At 45.1% G+C, this 19,195-nt stretch overlaps 1 protein-coding gene across 2 annotated transcripts in view; it reads left to right on the plus strand.

Moving 5' to 3' along the window:
- The first annotated feature begins 5,404 nt into the window (after positions 1-5,404).
- The window catches only part of TMEM131 (transmembrane protein 131), a 194,646-nt gene continuing 180,855 nt past the window's right edge, over positions 5,405-19,195 (plus strand). For both annotated transcript variants that reach the window (XM_059659035.1, XM_059659036.1), the window contains exon 1: positions 5,405-6,093. In XM_059659035.1, the coding sequence (XP_059515018.1) occupies positions 5,916-6,093 (178 nt within the window). In that variant the 5' untranslated portion in view covers positions 5,405-5,915. The remainder of the gene's footprint in view (positions 6,094-19,195) is intronic.

Here is a 19,195-nt window from a genome sequence, read left to right on the forward strand (position 1 = left end):
AGTAACTCATTAGTTGGGAACAGTCAAGGTTTTAAAATTTTTATTTATTAAATTTATTGGGGGGTAGCCCTAACCGGTTTGGCTCAGTGGATAGAGCGTCGGCCTGTGGACTCAAGGGTCCCAGGTTCGATTCCGGTCAAGGGCATGTACCTTGGTTGTGGGCACATCCCCAGTGGGGAGTGTGCAGGAGGCAGCTGATCGGTGTTTCTCTCTCATCGATGTTTCTAACTCTCTATCCCTCTCCCTTCCTCTCTGTAAAAAATCAATAAAATATATTTAAACAAAATTTATTGGGGGGTAACATTGGTTAATAACCTTATATAGGTTTCAAGTGTACAATTCTATAATACATCATCTTTATATTGTTGTGTGCTCACCACCCGAAGTGTAGTCTCCCACCACCACCATATGTATGTTTGACCCTAAAGTCTCTACCCTCTTCGTCCTCTCCCTAACCCCCCTCTTCCCTGTTGTCTATGAGTTGGTTTGTCGCTTTCTATTTTATATCCTACATATATAAGTGAAATCCTATGTTCTTTGTCCTTTTCCAAGTCAGGGTTTCTTAAATGCTAGAAAGAGGAAGGGGTTCAAGATGCTTATACTAACCAAGGATTGAAAACCAGCAGTCTGGATAGTTTGGGATGAAACAAGTCCTGTGTTTGCTGGACAGGAATGAGTCTCCAGGTACGTCTAACAAGGGTCTAGCCAAGGGGGTCACTGAAAGTTCAGTCTTTCATCAGCTTTAGTTTGTTTTTAACCAGCTGAGGTATAACAGCATTCCATTTTGATTTCTCCTAGGCAAGTGCTGTAAGTGGAAAAATTTCCTTTTGCAGTTAGAAACAAGGAAAGCTGGTAGGCAGCTCCTGTAAAAATCCAGGCAGAAGATGATGGGGCTCAGTTCAGCATGTACACAGAGCTGGTGAGAAGTGGTTAGATTCTGGATGTATCTGGAGATGAATGAAGAATGGCTCCAGGGTTTTTGGCTGGTGTAACCGATGGTTAGAGTTGCCCTGGAAATAGGAAAAGCTGTGGTTGGAGCAGGTTCCAGAAGATTAGGAGTTCATGGGAGTTCAAGATGTGTATTAGATGCCTGAGTGGGGACAGCAGTAGAGACTGGTTGGCTGGTAAAATAAAGCTGGGACTTGAAAGAGTATAAGATGGTGTTGAATGCATTCACCTGGGGAGCCAGTGAGAGCGCTCTGGGGACTCCAGTAGTGTATTCCCCACCTTGTCCCCAGTGTTAATTCATATATATTTAATTATAATGAAAGTATTCTTGTAAGCCTTCTCAAATATTCTGTGGAATGATCTTTGAAAGTTTCACTGTGCCTAATATGGTGTTTTGAAAAAAGTGGGTACTTAATAATAGCTACCTTTTACAACCTCCTACTATTTGCCGAACACTATTTTATGTTTACAAATTTATTAGAAGTCATTTTACAGATAAGGAAACTGAGGCCAAAAGAGTTGAGTAATTTGCCTAGGATTATATAAATAGGTAAGAAAGGCAGGGCGATTTAAGTCCAAATTCATCTGAGTCCCTTTAAACTCTGCTTTTAATAGCAGTTTACTAATCTGGGTCGAGGACAAAGTGAGCAGGAGATGAGGAGTTCCAACAGCTTGTCATTCCTGCGCACAGCAATCTAGCACAACAGTCTTCAAACTTGACTATCAGAACCGCCCGCGTGTGAACACACAGACTGCTGGACCGCAGCTGTTTCCCATTGCACAGGCCTGGGAAGCGGCCTGCTGATCTGTATCTCTAACAAGGCCCCAGGTGATGCTGAGGCTGCTGGTCTGGGATGACACTGAGAACCGCGGGTTTGGCAGGTTTTTCCTGACTTTGCCAGCTAAACAGTCTGCCTCCATCTGCCAAATGCCCAGGTCTAATTCCCAAAAGGGGAGGGGGGTTCCAGAGCTAGTCAGGACGTCGTCATAAGGGCCCTTGGTGATAGTTACTTCAGTGTTGACTCCGAACTCTCTTATTCCCAAGGCACATGGGTGTTGGCGGAGAGGGAATGAAGGGGTGACAGTGACTCAACTCCGGGTGTCTTCCAACACACAATTTACCAACCTGTCTAATAAGAGTCCTTCTTCTTTTAGCATTATTCCCCCGGCAGCCTCATCGTCCTTTCCTGGGAACTAACTTCATCATCACCCATCTGGCTGCCATTGTCCATCAGGCACAAGGGAGGTTCCAGTATAGTGGGCCCTAAAAACTTACAAAACTATTGAGGGGGGCCCTTTAAGAACAAAAATACCGACTATAAACACACAATTAAGTGTAGGGCCTTCGAAGGAGGGGCCCTAAAGTTTAAACTTCATTAGCTTCATGGGAAATCAGCCTCCCATCAAACATGTCTGTATATGTCTAACTCCAATTATACACATATCCAAGTTACTTCCCATGGGGCTCATGGGCCCAGGGCTAATCAGAGGACGTGGTTTATTTCTGTGTAAGAGAACCTGAGTATTTCATGGTTGGGAGGTTTGTCTGCCCTGAACATGGCAAAGGGCTGCTGACTCCTTGTATAGCACATTAGCAGGTAAGCTGGGACCCAGCTCAGGCCCTCAGTTACCTTAGCTGCCTTGCGCAGTTTTCTTGTCTCTGTTGCTTTAGGTTATACAAATATGAAAAAGCCAACTTAAGAGATAATGATTATTCCTATTTCACTACATAAAGAACAAAAAGATGACTCAATTTTAACACTAATATTCAGAAAAGTAAAATTGCTTTTCAAAGTCATTAGGGTAAAGCCACTAAAATAATTTGTCAATAAAATAAATTTAAGGACTTGCCTAGGGTAGCACTTGGAGGTTCTTTTGTCTTTCTGAAATCTTATTTTCCTATATAATTTGTTCTAAGCTGTATTAAGGGTGGACTTAGCCTTAAAATTACAGAGATTCACTCAACAAATACTTCTCAGCATAATAAATGGCTCTGGAGTTGGGGGAATTACTAAAATAGTCACTAAGTTAGGAGTTTGGGAAAGTTACTAGGATGAGTAAAGAGGAACTCCCTCAAGGAGCTTAACTTAAGTTTGGAGAGAAGAGCCACGTGCACCAAGCACCTCAACCTAAGGGCATCTAAGAGGCATGAACGAAGGCGACTCCAGGGGATGGCGTTTGATTTAGGCCTTGAAGAAAATCTATACTAATAAAAGGGTAATATGCTAATTAGACCAGGAGAGCTTCTGGATGTCCTTCTGGACAAAGCCATGGTGGTGGGGCTGAGGCAGAGGTGGTTAGGGGTGATCAGGCCAGCAGGGGGGGGGGGCAGTTGGGGGCCAGCAGGCCAGCAAGGGGGGGCATTTGGGGGAGATCAGGCTGGCAGGGGGGTAGTTGGGGGGTTCAGGCCAGCAGGGGGGCAGTTGGGGGCAAGCAGGCCGGCAGGCAGAGTGGTTAGGGGCATTCAGGCAGGTAAGTGGTTAGGAGCCAGAGGTCCCGGATTGCAAGAGGGATGTCCGACTGCCAGTTCTAAACTGGCAGTCGAACATCATCCCAGGGGGCCCAGATTGGAGAGGGTGCAGGCTGGGCTGGGCTGAGGGATACCGCCCTCCCTGCATGAATTTCATGCACCAGGCCACTAGTCCTATCTAATAAAAGAGAAACATGGTAATTGGCATACAACCGCTACCCTTCCCATTGGCTAATCAGAGAGATATGCAAATTAACTGCCAGCCAACATGGCGGCCGGCAGCCAGGCAGCTTGAAACTAACATGAGTCTTGCTTGCTTCAGTGATGGAGGAAACCAACGTTCCCCGCCTGCCTTGCCGGCTTCTGAGCCTGTAGTTTGAAACATTGTAACAAATATAGAAGCTAAACAAAATCCCAGAAACCTGCTTTCAGCGAGCCAGGATCTCAGAGCTGGAGTTATACATTGTTTCGATTATAGAACCCAAACAAACCAGATACCTGCTTTCAGCAGCAGAGGCCTCAGAGATGGAGCCAGAGCTAAAGCTGGCCCAGAATAAAAAAAGAAAAAGAGAAAAAGGAGCAGTTGGGAGCTTCAGCCCTCAGCCCCTCACCCAGACTGGCCAGGCACCCCAGTGGGAACCCCCACCCTGAAGGGGGTGTGACCAGCTGCAAACAGCCATCAGCCCCTCACCCAGGCTGGCCAGGCACCCCAGTGGGGACCCCCCCCTGATCCAGGACACCCTTCAGGGCAAACCAGCCAGCCCCCACCCGTGCACCAGGCCTCTATCCTATATAGTAAAAGAGTAATATGCCTCCCAGCACCGGGATCAGCGTGACAGGGGGCAGCGCCCAAACCCCCTGATCGCCCTGCGGCTCTGTGTGTGACAGGGGGCGGGGCCACAACCTCCCTATCTGCCCTGCTCTGTTCGTGACAGGGAAGGCGCCCCAACCCCCTGATCAGCCCTGCTCTGTGCCTGATATGGGGGAGCTCCCCAACCCCCTCATCGCCCTGTGGCTCTGTGAGTGACAGGGGGTGGCGCCGCAACCTCCCCAGTGACCCTGCCTTGAGTGTGACATCGCAACCTCCCAATCCGCCCTGCTCTGTGCATGACAGGGGGCGGCGCCTCAACTCCCCAATCGGCCCTGCTCTGAGCCCGACCAGGGGCTGCACCTAGGGATTGGGCCTGCCCTCTGCCACCCGGGAGCAGGCCTAAGCCAGCAGGTCGTTATCTCCCGAGGGGTCCCAGACTGCGAGAGGGCACAGGCCAGGCTGAGGGCCCCCCCCCTTCCCCCCGAGTGCACAAATTTTTGTACACCAGGCCTCTAGTATATAATAAAAGTATAATATGCTAATTAGACCGGACAGCTGAACGACCTTCCAGACAACCTTCCGGACGAAGCCTGGGCTGCGAGGGCCGAGGCCCTTGCACTAATTTCATGCACCGGGCCTCTACTAAGTTAATAAAGCGTCTGAAGACCGCATAGGGCAGCAGGGTCCCTGGACGCTTTTCTAAAGACCAACCTGCCCTCTCCCTCCAGGGTCACTGCTGCTTTACACACACACACACACACACACACACACACACACACACACACAGCAAAGCGCGCACAACCCAAGGGCAGGAAGAGTCCCGCACGCGCTCCTGACACCCTGTCCCGAGGGCACAAAGAGGAACCCCGCAGGTGCCCGTCCTCCTGGCGCTCCACCAGGCTCTGGATCAGGCCCGGGCTGGCCGGGCGGCGGTGGAGGGCGGGTCCCTGCGAGGGAGTTTCCGCGCGGGCCCCGGGGTGGGGCCTCCGGGGGCTCCCGCACTGCAGCGTCGCGGATGCGGTCACGGGCCCAGGTCAGAGCAGCTGCGGCCGCCCCAGCGCCCCGCCCCCCCGCGCCCGCAGCCCCGCCCACGGCGGCTGCGCCGCGAGGCCTGCCGGTCTCCGCGTGATCGACGTCACAGCCTCCGCGAAGCGTGCGCCGCCATCATAAGTCCTGGCGGCCGCGCCGGGCCGCCTCTCTCCTCCTCCCCGCGGGCCGCGTAGCGGGTTGGGGTGGTGCTGCTCCCGCTCCGCTGGCCGGTGAGCCGTGGGCCTGCGACAGCCGGACGAGCAGATCGGGGCCTCGGCGTCCGGGCGCCAGCCGACCGGCGGCCCCGGTGACGTCGCGCGGGGCGGTGCCCAGGGCCGCGCCCCGCCCCTCGCAGGCCGGCGCCGTAGCCGTGGCCGTTCCCGTCTCCAGTATGGCCGCCCGCCGCGCCTGACCCGCCGCCTCTGCGCCTCGCCTCCTCGCGGGCGATGTGGAGGCCGCGGCCGTGACTGACACTCTCGCTCCCACGCACCCACAGGCCCAGACCCACGCCCGGAGCCGAGGCCCTGGGCCCAGAGCCGCTCTCGTCCCCGGCGCCTCCGCCCGAGCCCGGAACACGGCGCCCGCGCCGCCGCCGCCGCCGCCTCGCCGAGAAGGGCCGCGCCGGACTCGGAGCGCGGCGGCCCCCGGCCGGCAGGGATGGGGAAGCGGGCCGCAGGAGCCGCAGGAGCCGCCGCCGCCCCCACGGCCGCCGGGGCCGGTCTGGAGCCCGCGGCCGGCCGCGGCGGGGGCCCGCGGAGCGCGGCCGCCGGCCTCCTGGGAGCGCTGCACCTGGTGATGACCCTCGTCGTGGCCGCGGCGCGGGCCGAGAAGGAAGGTGGGTGTCGCCGGCCCGCGTCCCCGGCCCCGCGCTGTCACCGCGCCCTCGCGGAGGCGGCTGTCGGGCCGCCACCGGGAGACCGGGCCGCGGCGTGGGGCTCTGGGCGGCTGAGGGTGCCGGGTCGAGCCCGGTCCCGAGCGGCCCGTTGCGGTCCGGAGACCCGCTCGTGGCGCTGGCCGCTCCGCGCGGCTCCGGTCCGCGATTCCTTCCCTGGTCCTGCCCGGCCGCTGTCACTGCCATGTCAGAACTTCCTGACCGCTCGGACGTGCTGGCCGCTGGGCCCGCGGGGGGCGGGGGGGGGTGCATATTTTTAGATTTGATTGCTGTTGGTAGGCAAATTTCAGGACACTTTTCCCCTTGGTCGCGGTTTTAATAACGGCGTGCAAACTGTTCACGGTAAAATGTAGTAGTGACAGTAGCGAGACGGGTGGGAAGTCTTGGAAGCACAGCCGACAGCCTTTTCCTTTGACTTTGGTGGGAGTCCTGTTCTGCGCTTCGCCTGCAGTGTCTGTCGCTTTGCAGGGTGGACGGCCGGACCCTTCGCTAACAGCCCTCCCTCCACAATGCAATTCTGTTTAGCGCTCCAGGAAGCCGTGGAGAGGCTGTTTACATTTTTTTTTATTTTAAGATACGCGATTGGGTGGCATTTTCTTCACCATGAAAGTTTCTAGTTTGCAGACCTTCATGATTTGCAATCCAGGGCTGGCCCCCGTTTTAAAAACTCCCGTGAGTACTGTATGACTAGAAACCGGCCCTTTCACAGGGTTAAACGCTGCTTTGTCACCCAGAAGGCCACATCTGTCATTTGTCGATACTGCCTGTTTTTGAGCCTGGGGAACTGAGTCACAGAGTCTTCCTGGAGAAATTACTGAAAGTGAATGGTTTGTAAAAAGCGAAGCAAAACTTGCTAGCTTAGCTTTTGTTTCACACTGAACTGCCATGGCAAGAAAACTTCATGTTCCACGTTACGTGCGACCAAAGTGACTTGCTGTTTATTGTTATCGAAAGCACCAGCAAATGCAAACCAAATTAATGTTCAAGTGCAAATGTGCTTCGGTTTACTGTTTCTTTATTTTTGTTAAAAACATTACATTTCTTCACTTCACACCCTAAGCAGCCTTAGTCTGGGTTAACATAGGTGGAAAGTATTCAAAGACTTGGCATCTATAGGAAGGATTAATGGGCAGATGCAAGTTTATTTCCAGAATAAAATATTGATGCTTTAAGACCAGTCAGGCCTGGAGTGGTGTAGTTCATCACTGGTTACCGAACTGTCGTGAGTTGATTGTTATTGTGTGTCCATGGTGCCCAGCACAGCCTGGCATGTCGTTGGTGTCCAGTAAACCTAAAATAGTACAATAATGTAATGGGCTTCTCTCCTCGAGTTTAAAGATGTCCTTGGCAGGCATGCGTCCTTGCTTTTCTATACCTTTGCTTACCTTGCACAGTGCCAGGCACACAGTAGGCATTTAACATTTGTTTGGGTGTGTGACTTTCTTCATGGGCCATTAGCACAGGGAAATAAAAGAATGATTGAATCGAGTAAAACATTAAGTTTGTATTATCCTACTGCTTATTTTTCCAAGAGCCATATTATACATTAATTCTTTGTGTGTAGATAAGGGAACAAATCGCTTGTTTGAGAAATATCAGCCTAAATTATATTTGCTAATTTCCCATTTATATAGTTTATAAGTTTTAGTGCACCTCTCTGATCCCCATAAATGTAAGGGCCAGGTGAGGAGAATGCCTGCCAGGATGTAAAGTATGAAAAGAAGTCATTGAATCAGCGAATGGTCCTGGCAGTCAGACATCTTGTGGCCACGTGGTGTCTGTGTGAACAATTACATGTACAAGTGAGCTGTTTAATATCTTGATGGTAATTACACTTACATAGCACATAGGCCTCTGCCCATCATGAATGGGTCTGGCTCTTACCAAATATTCCTGAATGTAGTTCCAAAAGTGGCTTTTACTTTCAACCTTCCTGCTGATCAAATTCTAGTATTGTTCCCTTTTGAGTAGGAGAAATGAGATTGATTTTCTCACACGATTGTGATACTGCGAGTGTGACATCTGACAGGGCACAAACGCAGCATTTGCCCCAAAAGGATGCTCTTGGTTTTTTTCAGCAAGTCTGGGCAGATTTCTGAAGGTCACAGTTCTCTTTGTCCACTGACAGACACCCTAGGGATTTTTGTGCTCATTTTAGTAATGTAAACTAGTTTTCTTTTTCAAAGTTAAGATTTACCTGTAATTGTAATGATGGTCCTCTGTGTATTTTGTAAGTTTGTATGGTTTTTCTCCATTGCAGTAGAATTTCACCAAAATACCTTAAAAGCAAAATAAAATTCCATTGTCTCCTGAAGAAAACTAGCAGAAATAGCTAGATTACCTAATGCAGATTTTCATACTTGGATTAGATGTTGTTAATTTTCTAAAGTCAGTGAGCCATTCCTTGTCTTACCATCCTATATGTCTTAACATAACTATATCTTAACATTGTCTTTACTGACCTATGAGGCTGTAGTATGAATAGTCCAGAGAAAAGGGACTTTGAGAATGTTTTAGTTGTGCTCTACAGTTTGTAAGGACATTGCAAGAGTTGCCAAATGTAGAAGTTACTATAATTACTACAAATAACTCGTTTTTCTGGATATGTCAAGATTTTTCTTGACGCTAAGATCTAGCTATTGAGAATCGTGAAAGCAGGTGTGTGGGTGTGTGTGTATAGTGAAAATATATTAAAAATATATGTGTGCCTATACTAAATGTATAATTTTAGTAGTATTTTTGTTTACCAATCAGCCCATTACGACCAGCAAATGGGAGCTTTTTTAAAAAAGCATCATGTTGGGGACATGCGGGAGGCGGCTGACCAGTGGTTCTCTCTCATCATGGTTGTTTCTGTCTCTCCTTTCCTCTCTGAAATCAATATATATATATATATATATATATATATATATATATATATATATATATATATATATTTAAAAGCGTCATGTCATGTAATATATACTCTTGTGCGTTTTTTTTCTGGCATAGTAAAGAACTCTATTTCTGATACAGAAGCCACCAGTGCATGCTAGTCTTGTAACTCCTGCCAGAGTTTGGCCTGCTTGTTTTATGGTAAAAATTGTTGTTCCACTGTCTTCTGGCCTCAATACTCTTTATAAAAAATTTTATTTTTCAATTAAAGTTGACACTCAATGTTATTTTATATTTACCTCAGGTGTTCAGAACAGTGGTTAGACATTCATACAATTTACAGAGTGATCCCCCTGTATGTCAGGGACCCACCTGACACCATGCGTAGTTATTACAATAGCATTTACTAGATCCCCTACTGTCTGAGTCCATAGGCAATGCCATGCATATAAGATCTTTGCTGAATCTCTTCCTGCCCCCTCGCCCCCCTTCCCTCTGAGATTCATCAGTCTGTTCCATATTTCGTGCCTCTGATTCTATTTTATTCATCAGTGTATTTTTTTTCATTAGTTTTTTTTCTTTTATTTTGATTTTAGATTCAATTGTTGTTTTTTTTGTTTTGTTTTTTAATATATATATTTTATTGATTTTTTACAGAGAGGAAGGGAGAGAAATAGAGAGTTAGAAACATCGATGAGAGAGAAACATCGATCAGCTGCCTCCTGCACATTTCCCACTGGGGATGTGCCCGCAACCCAGGTACATGCCCTTGACCGGAATCGAACCTGGGACCTTTCAGTCCGCAAGCCGACGCTCTATCCACTGAGCCAAACCGGTTTCGGCTAGATTCAATTGTTGATAGAAATGTATTTAATATGCTGTACTTAATATCCTGTGACTATTTTGTATTTCTGAAATGGGTTTATGGAAGGCATGGTTGTCTTTTTATTTATTTTATTCTTAAAATTGATTTAGAGAAAGAGAGAGAGAAAAAAATACAAATACACAAAAAAACATTGATGGGTGAGAGAGAAACATTGATTGGTGGCCTCCTCTACAAACCCCGACCAGGGATTGAACTGCAACCTGGGAATTGAACATGCCACATTTCAAAAAATATGTTTTTATTGATTTTTAAAGAGAGAGGAAGGGAGAGAGAGAGAGAAGAGCGAAGAGCAAGACATCAATCGGCTGCCTCCTGCAAGCCCTCTACCAGGGATTCAGCCCACAACCCAGGCATGTGCACTGACTGGGAATGGAACCGGGAACATTTCAGTGCAGTAGATGACGCCCAACAGAGCCACACCGGCCCGGGCTTCTTTTAACTTATAAATAAAACAGTCATTTATGTCTAGTAAATATAAATTTGGATAAAATTCCAGAAATATGACTGTTTTAGTAGATGATAATTTGTATTTCAATTTTTTTAAAAATATATTTTATTGATTTTTTACAGAGAGGAAGGGAGAGAGATAGAGAGTTGGAAACATCAATGAGAGAGAAACATTGATCAGCTGCCTCCTGCACATCCCCCACTGGGGAAGTGCCCGCAACCCAGGTACATGCCCTTGACCGGAACCGAACCTGGGACCCTTCAGTCCACAGGCCGACGCTCTATCCACTGAGCCAAACTGGTTTCGGCTGTATTTCAGTTTTGTTTTAACAAAGCATACGAACAAAGTGTTTAGGAATAAAGGCCAAAAGGAGTTAAAAACCTAATTTGATTAGGTAATTTGTTTTAGGAAATAGAATTGATTAGGAGTGGTATTTACTTTTTTTAAAAAACTCTATTGTTGAGAGTATTACAGATGTCCCCCATTCACCTCCATTATCCCCCCTCCCTCCATCCAATTCCCATCCAGCCCCAGGCCTTCACCACCCTATTGTCTGAGTGCATAGGTAATGCCATGCATATAAGATCTTTGCTGAATCTCTTCCTGCCCCCTCGCCCCCCTTCCCTCTGAGATTCATCAGTCTGTTCCATATTTCGTGCCTCTGATTCTATTTTATTCATCAGTGTATTTTTTTTCATTAGTTTTTTTTCTTTTATTTTGATTTTAGATTCAATTGTTGATAGAAATGTATTTATTGCCATTTTATTGTTCATGATTTTTATCTTGTTCTTTTTCCTCTTCTAAAAGAATACCCTTCAACATTTCATCTAATACTGGTTTGGTGGTGATGAACTCCTATAGTTTTTTCTTGTCTGTGAAGCTCTTTATCTGACCTTCAATTCTAAAGGATAACTTTGCTGGGTAGAGTAATCTTGGTTGTAGGTTCTTGGTATTCATCACTTTGAATATTTCTTGCCACTCCCTTCTTATAGATAGGTATGGGGCATGCTGACATCAGCTACTGCTTGTTTAAGAGATTTTAGGGAAGACTGAAGCTTGAACAGGACAGACCATTCATATGGAAAAGCTGCAGCAAACACTTTGGGTGGGGCTGCAAATTGCAAAGGGCAGGTTCTCAGGGAATCACCAGGGCAGAGCAAAAAGTGTGAGCCAAGCTTATGGAAACTCAGATATGGCTTCCAGTCAGCTCTGCGATGGGGGAGGTCCTAGGACAGGAACAATGACCCCCACATCCCCAAATCTGGGAGAAATCCACCCCCAAATTCCTGCTCCAGTGCCAGACAATCCAGTTTGTCCTTGAATGTCCCAGGTTCCTTTCCAGCCACCACCCCCAGCATTGGAGTCCAGAGGGATTGAGCCTGAGTAAGTCTGTGCACTGGCCTTTAAAAGGAACTCTCTGGGTCTCCAGCAGCCTCTGTCACTCAGCCACAATCCCCGCTTGTTTTTACAGCCCCTAGTGGTGGGGACTTCTCTTCCCAGCACTGGGACTCTGTGCTCAGGGGTCTGGTGTGGGTCTGGGACCCCTTGCTTCTCATGGGAGGCCTTTGCAGCCACATCTCTCTCTTCTGATTAAAAAAACACACCACACTTGGGTGTCTGACCAGTCTGTTCTGCGCCTCCACCCCTCCTTGGCTTCCGGCCCCCCACCCCCAACCAGTCTCAATGTGCTTTCTTTACTTCTCTAGTTGTAGGACTTCCATTCAGCCAGATTTCAGGTGGTTCTGAATGATGGCAGTTCTGTATTTTAGTAATTTTGATGTGGTTGTGAGAGGTGGCGAGTACCTGCGTTTACCTACACTGCCATCTTGGTTCTTCAAAACGTATTTACTTTCTTCTAATCAATGTATTACTTTATATAAATGTAAAAGTATTTTAAAAAGTGACTTTCTTAACAGGTGTTTTAATTCTTTGTATAGGGGTAAAGTGGCTACTCTACTCTAGGGCCTAGTAAGTAGAATTAATATTGTTTAAAGCTGTTCGCTGCTACCAGGAGCCTTAGAATCCTGTAGTTGGAAAGTGTCCTCTCTTCCTCTTGTTAATGACTGTTTCCTCCCCTTTATAGTCTTTGCAGGTCTCGGAGACACCTGCCAAAAAGATCACCTTTGGGGAGGTAGATATAAAGTCCTCTAATTTGTTGTCATCTAGAGTAGTAATAAGCCACACTACTCTTGGGGAAAATTAAATTATTGCTGGTGCTTGATATTTTAGAAATTTTCCATCTGCATGTGGCTTGAGCTTTCTGATTGGCTTTGCGAGACTGCCACGAGGCCTGTTGTCTATGGCTGCATTTTCTCTTGCTATCTGTTGTAGCAGCGTCAGGCATTGTTGATAGCTGCTTCTTGGAACTTTCTGCCTTGGTTTCTGTGACTTTGTACTTCTTGGTTATCATCCTGCTCTAGTTGTCTGTCCCTGTCCTCTAGCTGCCCTGAGGGTGTCTTCCTTCATGTGCATGTCTAGGCACCAACACATTGCGCATGTCCAGAGCAGAATTATCTTGAGCCATCTCCAGTTTCCCGGTTTTTATTAATGCCATGATTATTCTGTCTGCCACATTGATCTCATTTTTGACTCCTTCCCAGGCAGCACCAATGCCTATTAATTCTCCTGGTGAGCTCTTTCAGCTCCCCCTGCCTGGAGCACTGCAATGGGCTCTCACCTCCCACCTTTCTCCGTTTCTCTTCAGTCCTGCAATCCCCTCTGAATTTGCATCATCTTTGTTACTCATCTATCATTCATTTCTAACTTAATTATGTACTGCCTTATTTAGCTACTTAAATTATTTTATGAGTGTCATTCTTTGCCCAGATTGGAATTTCTGTGGGGCAGAACCTCTGTTAGCATCTACAGTTTATGCACAGCAGGCCTTCAGTTTTAGTTGAGGTTTACCTAGAACAGGGGTGGGCAAACTTTTTGACTCAAGGGCCACAGTGGGTTCTTAAACTGGACCAGGGGGCCGGAACAAAAGCATGGATGGAGTGTTTGTGTGAACTAATATAAATTCAAAGTAACATCGAGGAGAACCAAGATGGCGGCATAGGTTAACGCCGGAGTTTGCTGCTTTGAACAACTACTTCAAAAGTGAAACCAAAAAACGGAAGGGACATCACCCAGAACCACAGGAACGCTGGCTGAGTGGAAGTCCTACAACTAGGAGGAAAGAGAAACGCATACGGACACTCAGAGGAGGCGCAGTGCTGAAGTCAAATTCTGAGGTGTGGAGTGCGCGGAGCGGGCTGGTGGCGGAGGGCGCGGTTGGCGTTTTCAATCGGGAGGGAGTCGCAGACTCTGAGCACCAGATCCAGGCGAGTCTTTAGGGACCCAGACTCAAACGGCAGAAGCGGGTCTGTCTGGCTTCGGTCAGAGCGAGTGCAGCTTTCTCTCCGAGCTTTGCAGCGGGTGCTGGGACTCAGAGAGGCAGACCCCCTGGGGACAGGACTGAGAGCCGCCATAACTGCTCTCTCCGGCCCACCCTGTTGATCCTGTGCGACCCGCCCCGCCCAAGCCCGGCGCAGAACCATTTGCCGGATAGCCTCAGGCAAAGGCTAGATTAGCACCGCCCTAGAGGACAGAAGTTCTCTCACTACTGACACAGCTGATTCTCATAGCCACTTGGCCTGGAGGTCAAACCCTCCCTGGAATTAGCTACAACAATCAAGATTTATCTATAAGACTGCGAACAAAGACCACTAGGGGGTGCACCAAGGAAGCATAACAAAATGCGGAGACAAAGAAACAGGACAAAATTGTCAATGGAAGAAATAGAGTTCAGAACCACACTTTTAAGGTCTCTCAAGAACTGTTTAGAAGCTGCCGATAAACTTAATGAGCTCTACACAAAAACTAATAAGACCCTCGATCTTATATTGGGGAACCAACTAGAAATTAAGCATACACGGACTGAAATAACGAACATTATACAGACGCCCGACAGCAGACCAGAGGAGCGCAAGAATCAAGTCAATGATTTGAAATGCGAGGAAGCAAAAAACATCCAACCAGAAAAGCAAAATGAAAAAAGAATCCAAAAATGCGAGGACAGTGTAAGGAGCCTCTGGGACAGCTTCAAGCGTACCAACATCAGAATTATAGGGGTGCCAGAAGATGAGAGAGAGCAAGATATTGAAAACCTATTTGAAGAAATAATGACAGAAAACTTCCCCCACCTGGTGAAAGAAATGGACTTACAGGTCCAAGAAGCGCGAAGAACCCCAAACAAAAGGAATCCAAAGAGGACCACACCAAGACACATCATCATTAAAATGCCAAGAGCAAAAGATAAAGAGAGAATCTTAAAAACAGCAAGAGAAAGAAACTCAGTTACCTACAAGGGAATACCCATACGACTGTCAGCTGATTTCTCAACAGAAACTTTGCAGGCCAGAAGGGAGTGGCAAGAAATATTCAAAGTGATGAATACCAAGAACCTACAACCAAGATTACTTTATCCAGCAAAGCTATCACTCAGAATTGAAGGTCAGATAAAGAGCTTCACAGATAAGGAAAAGCTAAAGGAGTTCATCACCACCAAACCAGGATTATATGAAATGCTGAAAGGTATCCTTTAAGAAGAGGAAGAGGAAGAAAAAGGTAAAGATACAAATTATGAACAACAAATATGCATCTATCAACAAGTGAATCTAAGAATCAAGTGAATAAATAATCTGATGAACAGAATGAACTGTTGATTATAATAGAATCAGGGACATAGAAAGGGAATGGACTGACTATTCTTGGGGGGGGAAGGGGTGTGGGAGATGTGGGAAGAGACTGGACAAAAATCGTGCACCTATGGATGAGGACAGTGGGTGGGGAGTGAGGGCGGAGGGTGGGGCGGGAACTGGGAGGAGGGGAGTTATGGGGGGAAAAAAAAGGAACAAATGTAATAATCTGAACAATAAAGATTTAATTAAAAAAAAAAAAAAAAAAAAACAAAGTAACATCATTACGTAAAAGGGTACGGTCTTTCAAACGGGCCGAATCCGGCCCACGGGCCGTAGTTTGCCCACGGCTGACCTAGAATGACCTTCTCCCCTTCCGAGACCTCGATTGAGGGTCAAGAGTACATGTAAAACTCCGAACTTAAGATGTAGATGTTAGAAATTCTGCTATAATTGGACATAAGGTGACACCACTTTTTCTTCCCTAAATGAGTAGTAAACACCACCTGAATCATTACTTTGTAACTTTTGGATTTTAAGATTTCAGATTCTCATGAAACTCCAATTTATAGATCATGAATCAGGCACAAAGAAATGAAGTAATACAGGCACACCTCAGAAATATTGCAGTTGGGTTCCAGACGACCACAATGAAGCGAGATTTTTTTGCTGGTAGAGGGTCTTGCCTTCATTTATAAAACACCAACACATCTGTGAATAAAATGTATTCCCAAGGCAACAGATCTGGTAGGTAGTTGAGCCAGGATTCCATTCCAGGCCATCTGGTCATAAACTAAGCTATCTAATCCTGAATGAGTACTTAAGGTAGTAGTAGATTTTGTTGTGTTATACTCCAGCTGGAGAGGACAGACCTGCCAGTTTGGGCAAAACCAGTGTATGCTGTGAACATTCATATTACTTCCTATCAACTTCTTAACCATTATGATGATCACAGGCCATTCTGGACCATGCACATTCTTAAAAGGAAACCAAGGGACCCCATGAACAGATAAACCAGGGAACACACTTGATATTGATGATTTAGGTACCATTGCTTAGGTTAGATTAGGCTATATTGCATTCTGTGAATACCTCTTAATTCTAGGTTGATGTGGCAAGTTTGTCTAGAAATGTAGAATATTTTCAGAAACTGGCCATGGATTGAAAGGAATTGGAGATACTTCTGAAAGCCGGCATTGACATTAGCTTCTCAAAATCTCTGATGGACTTCCGTGAGAGGCCCAGGAGGTCTAGAAGTTCATTTTCTGTTGCTTTGTTCTTAATGAAGGCATTTTTGGATTAAGTCAGTGATTTTCAACCAGTGTGCTGCGACATTGGTATGCTGCAAGAATTTTTAAAACATGCAATACTGACTATGTAGTCAGGGCACTGACTTCTTTTCTTTTAGATGGTCAGAGTAAAAAAAAAAAAAATGAGGATAATAACCATCCCATGTGAATGAATCAAATTTATACTTATATTTTTGTCAGAGCAATAAAAAATATATTTTTTGGTGTGCTGAAGAATTTTAGTAATTAGTTTATGTGTGATGAGATGAAAAAGATTGAAAAGTGCTGGAGTAAGTAGTAATTAGTTTCGTCTGTAGTAGTAGATGAGTTTTTCTTTCATTCCTGTGTGAGTGCTTTAGAAAGATTTTTAGAAAGCCGTAACTCTTTGATTTATATTGTATATATCACTTAGGCCAAAGGTCTGAAAAATGCCTAAGGTCTATCTAAGAGGATCTTTTACATGGTCTGTGATGATATAGGGTCAAATCTGCTATATTTATTTGGTTATTTCCATATAATTTTAAAAACACGACATAAAACTTACCATTTTAACAATTTTTAATTGTACAGTTTCGTAGTGTTAAGTGTACTCAGATGGGTGTGGAATAGGTCCCGAGAACTTTTTTATTTTGCATAACTTAAACTCTGTACCCATTAAACAGTAACTCCCCATTTCTCTTTCCCTCACCTAGCCCCTGGAAACTTCCATTCTGCTTTTTGTTTTTATGAATTTGGCTAATTTAGATTCCCATATAAATGGAATCATGCTTATCTGAATTGGTCACTTGGGCTCATCTCAAGTATTGCTTCTTTTTTTTTTTTAATGTTTTTTCTTGATTTCAGAGAGAGGAAGGGAGAGGGAGAGATAGAAACGTCAATGATGAGAGAGAATAATTGATCGGCTCCCTCCTGCACATCCCCTACTGGGGATCAAGCCCCCTACCAGACCATGTGCCCTGACTGGGAATCAAACCATGAACTCCTGGTTCATGGGTAACCATTGACCCCCCACACCAGGCCGGCTGAAGTATTGCTTCTTGATTTGCAAATGGGGCATGAACTAGTGGTTAGCAATACCAAGAAGTAACTTCTGTTTTCAGAGCCAGTGCAGCTGTAGCTATATTTCCCATGTAGGGGAGTTATTTTGAATTTAGAGGTTTACCTAACTTATCAGGGGCTTTTCTTGGGTTATGGCTGGAGGAGAAAATGGATTACTGAGAATTCTGCTGAAGAGAGAAAGCGTAAGAAGAAAGAAGCAGTTTAGATTTAATTTTATTGGAATCGTACAGATTCTTGTAAATAGAAAATATTTTCTGAATATTGTCAGTCCCTTTTCAATTGCTTCTGGAGGTTAAGGACTGGGTCATGTTCTTCCTGTCCCTATAATTTTAAGGGGTTCAGCACATTGAATTCTGTCTTGGTAGGAGAAGCAGTGAACCATAAGCAATTAAAGATGAATCAGAATAATAAAGTATTTCTGAAATGATAATATTTATCTAAGTTTGATGTTTTTACCATTTCAGGAATACATTATGTATGCAGTTATGGCCTATATTGGTAACACCTGTAATTCCTTGATCATGATGGCCAATGTTTATCAAATACTGTCTTTGTATTGATTGAACAGTGTTCTAATTGCTTTGCATTATATCTCATTTAATCCTCACATTAGCCCTATGTGAGCCACAATCCTCCTTCCCTCACTCCGCAGATCAGCTTGTTCTTGGCTGTAATTCCTCTGTGGCTGTCAGTACTGCTGGGGGGGGTGCTTGTTTATGATAGTATAATACTCAATTTTAATCTCTAGTAAAATGAGATACTATAATATATAACAAATATTTTATTCCCTGTGAACCCTGAAAGGCTGGAGAAAATTTTTGAAGAAAATTTTAAATTACTACTTGCTTTTCAATTAGCATTGCATTAAAGTGTTACAAATTTGGAACTTGTTGACATCCTTATACAACTTTCTATTTATTTTCCACACACACACACACACACACACACACACACACACACACACACAAACACACACACAGTTGAACTGTATGAAATTGGCCGTTTTTGTAGAAATAAAATGATTGAATGACAACTGAGTGTATATATAGTATTGCATTGCATTGCCTAGATCTTGAGAACAAAGTTAAGTAAGAGTGGTTCAAAAGTGAACTATCCTTATCTTTTTCTGATCTTTATAGGGTAAAACCTTAAGTGTTTCATTGTTGATGTATGATTGTTGGATGTAGTTGGTTGAAATTAAACATTCTTGGTAATAGGAAATTTCTTGTATATTTGTTTTAGTTTTAAGAGTTACTAGGATAGATATGACATTTATCAGATGAAATATGCTCTTTTAAGTTATGATGTAGGCTGTTTGGATTACAGCAGCAGTTATCTTAAGTCAGCACCACTGAACTCTTTTGGTGAATTAATCCATTTCTCTATCCCATCTAGCAAACTTGCCCATTGATTCACTGTTAGCTGCTAGCTGCTAACAGACCACTCTCTCACACTTTGACACATTTCCTCCCTGTAGTTGATGTGTTTATATTTTTATATTGTGGGGTGTGTGTTTTTTTAACCCAAAACTCTTTTTAAAGTTTTAAAAAATATACTTTAGACATTGTCAAAAGCTATTAAAAGTTTTAACAACAACAAAAAAGTAGTTTTAAGAATAAATTTAAAAACAAGAAATGTTCAGAACTGAGGAAAACTTTAAAACATTCTTGAAGGCAGAGAAGATTTGAACAGTGAAAAGACATTTCTTGTACATGAATAGGAGAATTCAACATTATAAAGATGTCAGTTCTAAGTTAACATTAACACAACGTAATTTAAAAATACCAACAAAACTTTTTATAGAGTTAGA

This window comes from Myotis daubentonii, chromosome 12 (assembly GCF_963259705.1).
Source record: "Myotis daubentonii chromosome 12, mMyoDau2.1, whole genome shotgun sequence".
NCBI classification, from domain to species: Eukaryota; Metazoa; Chordata; class Mammalia; order Chiroptera; family Vespertilionidae; genus Myotis; species Myotis daubentonii.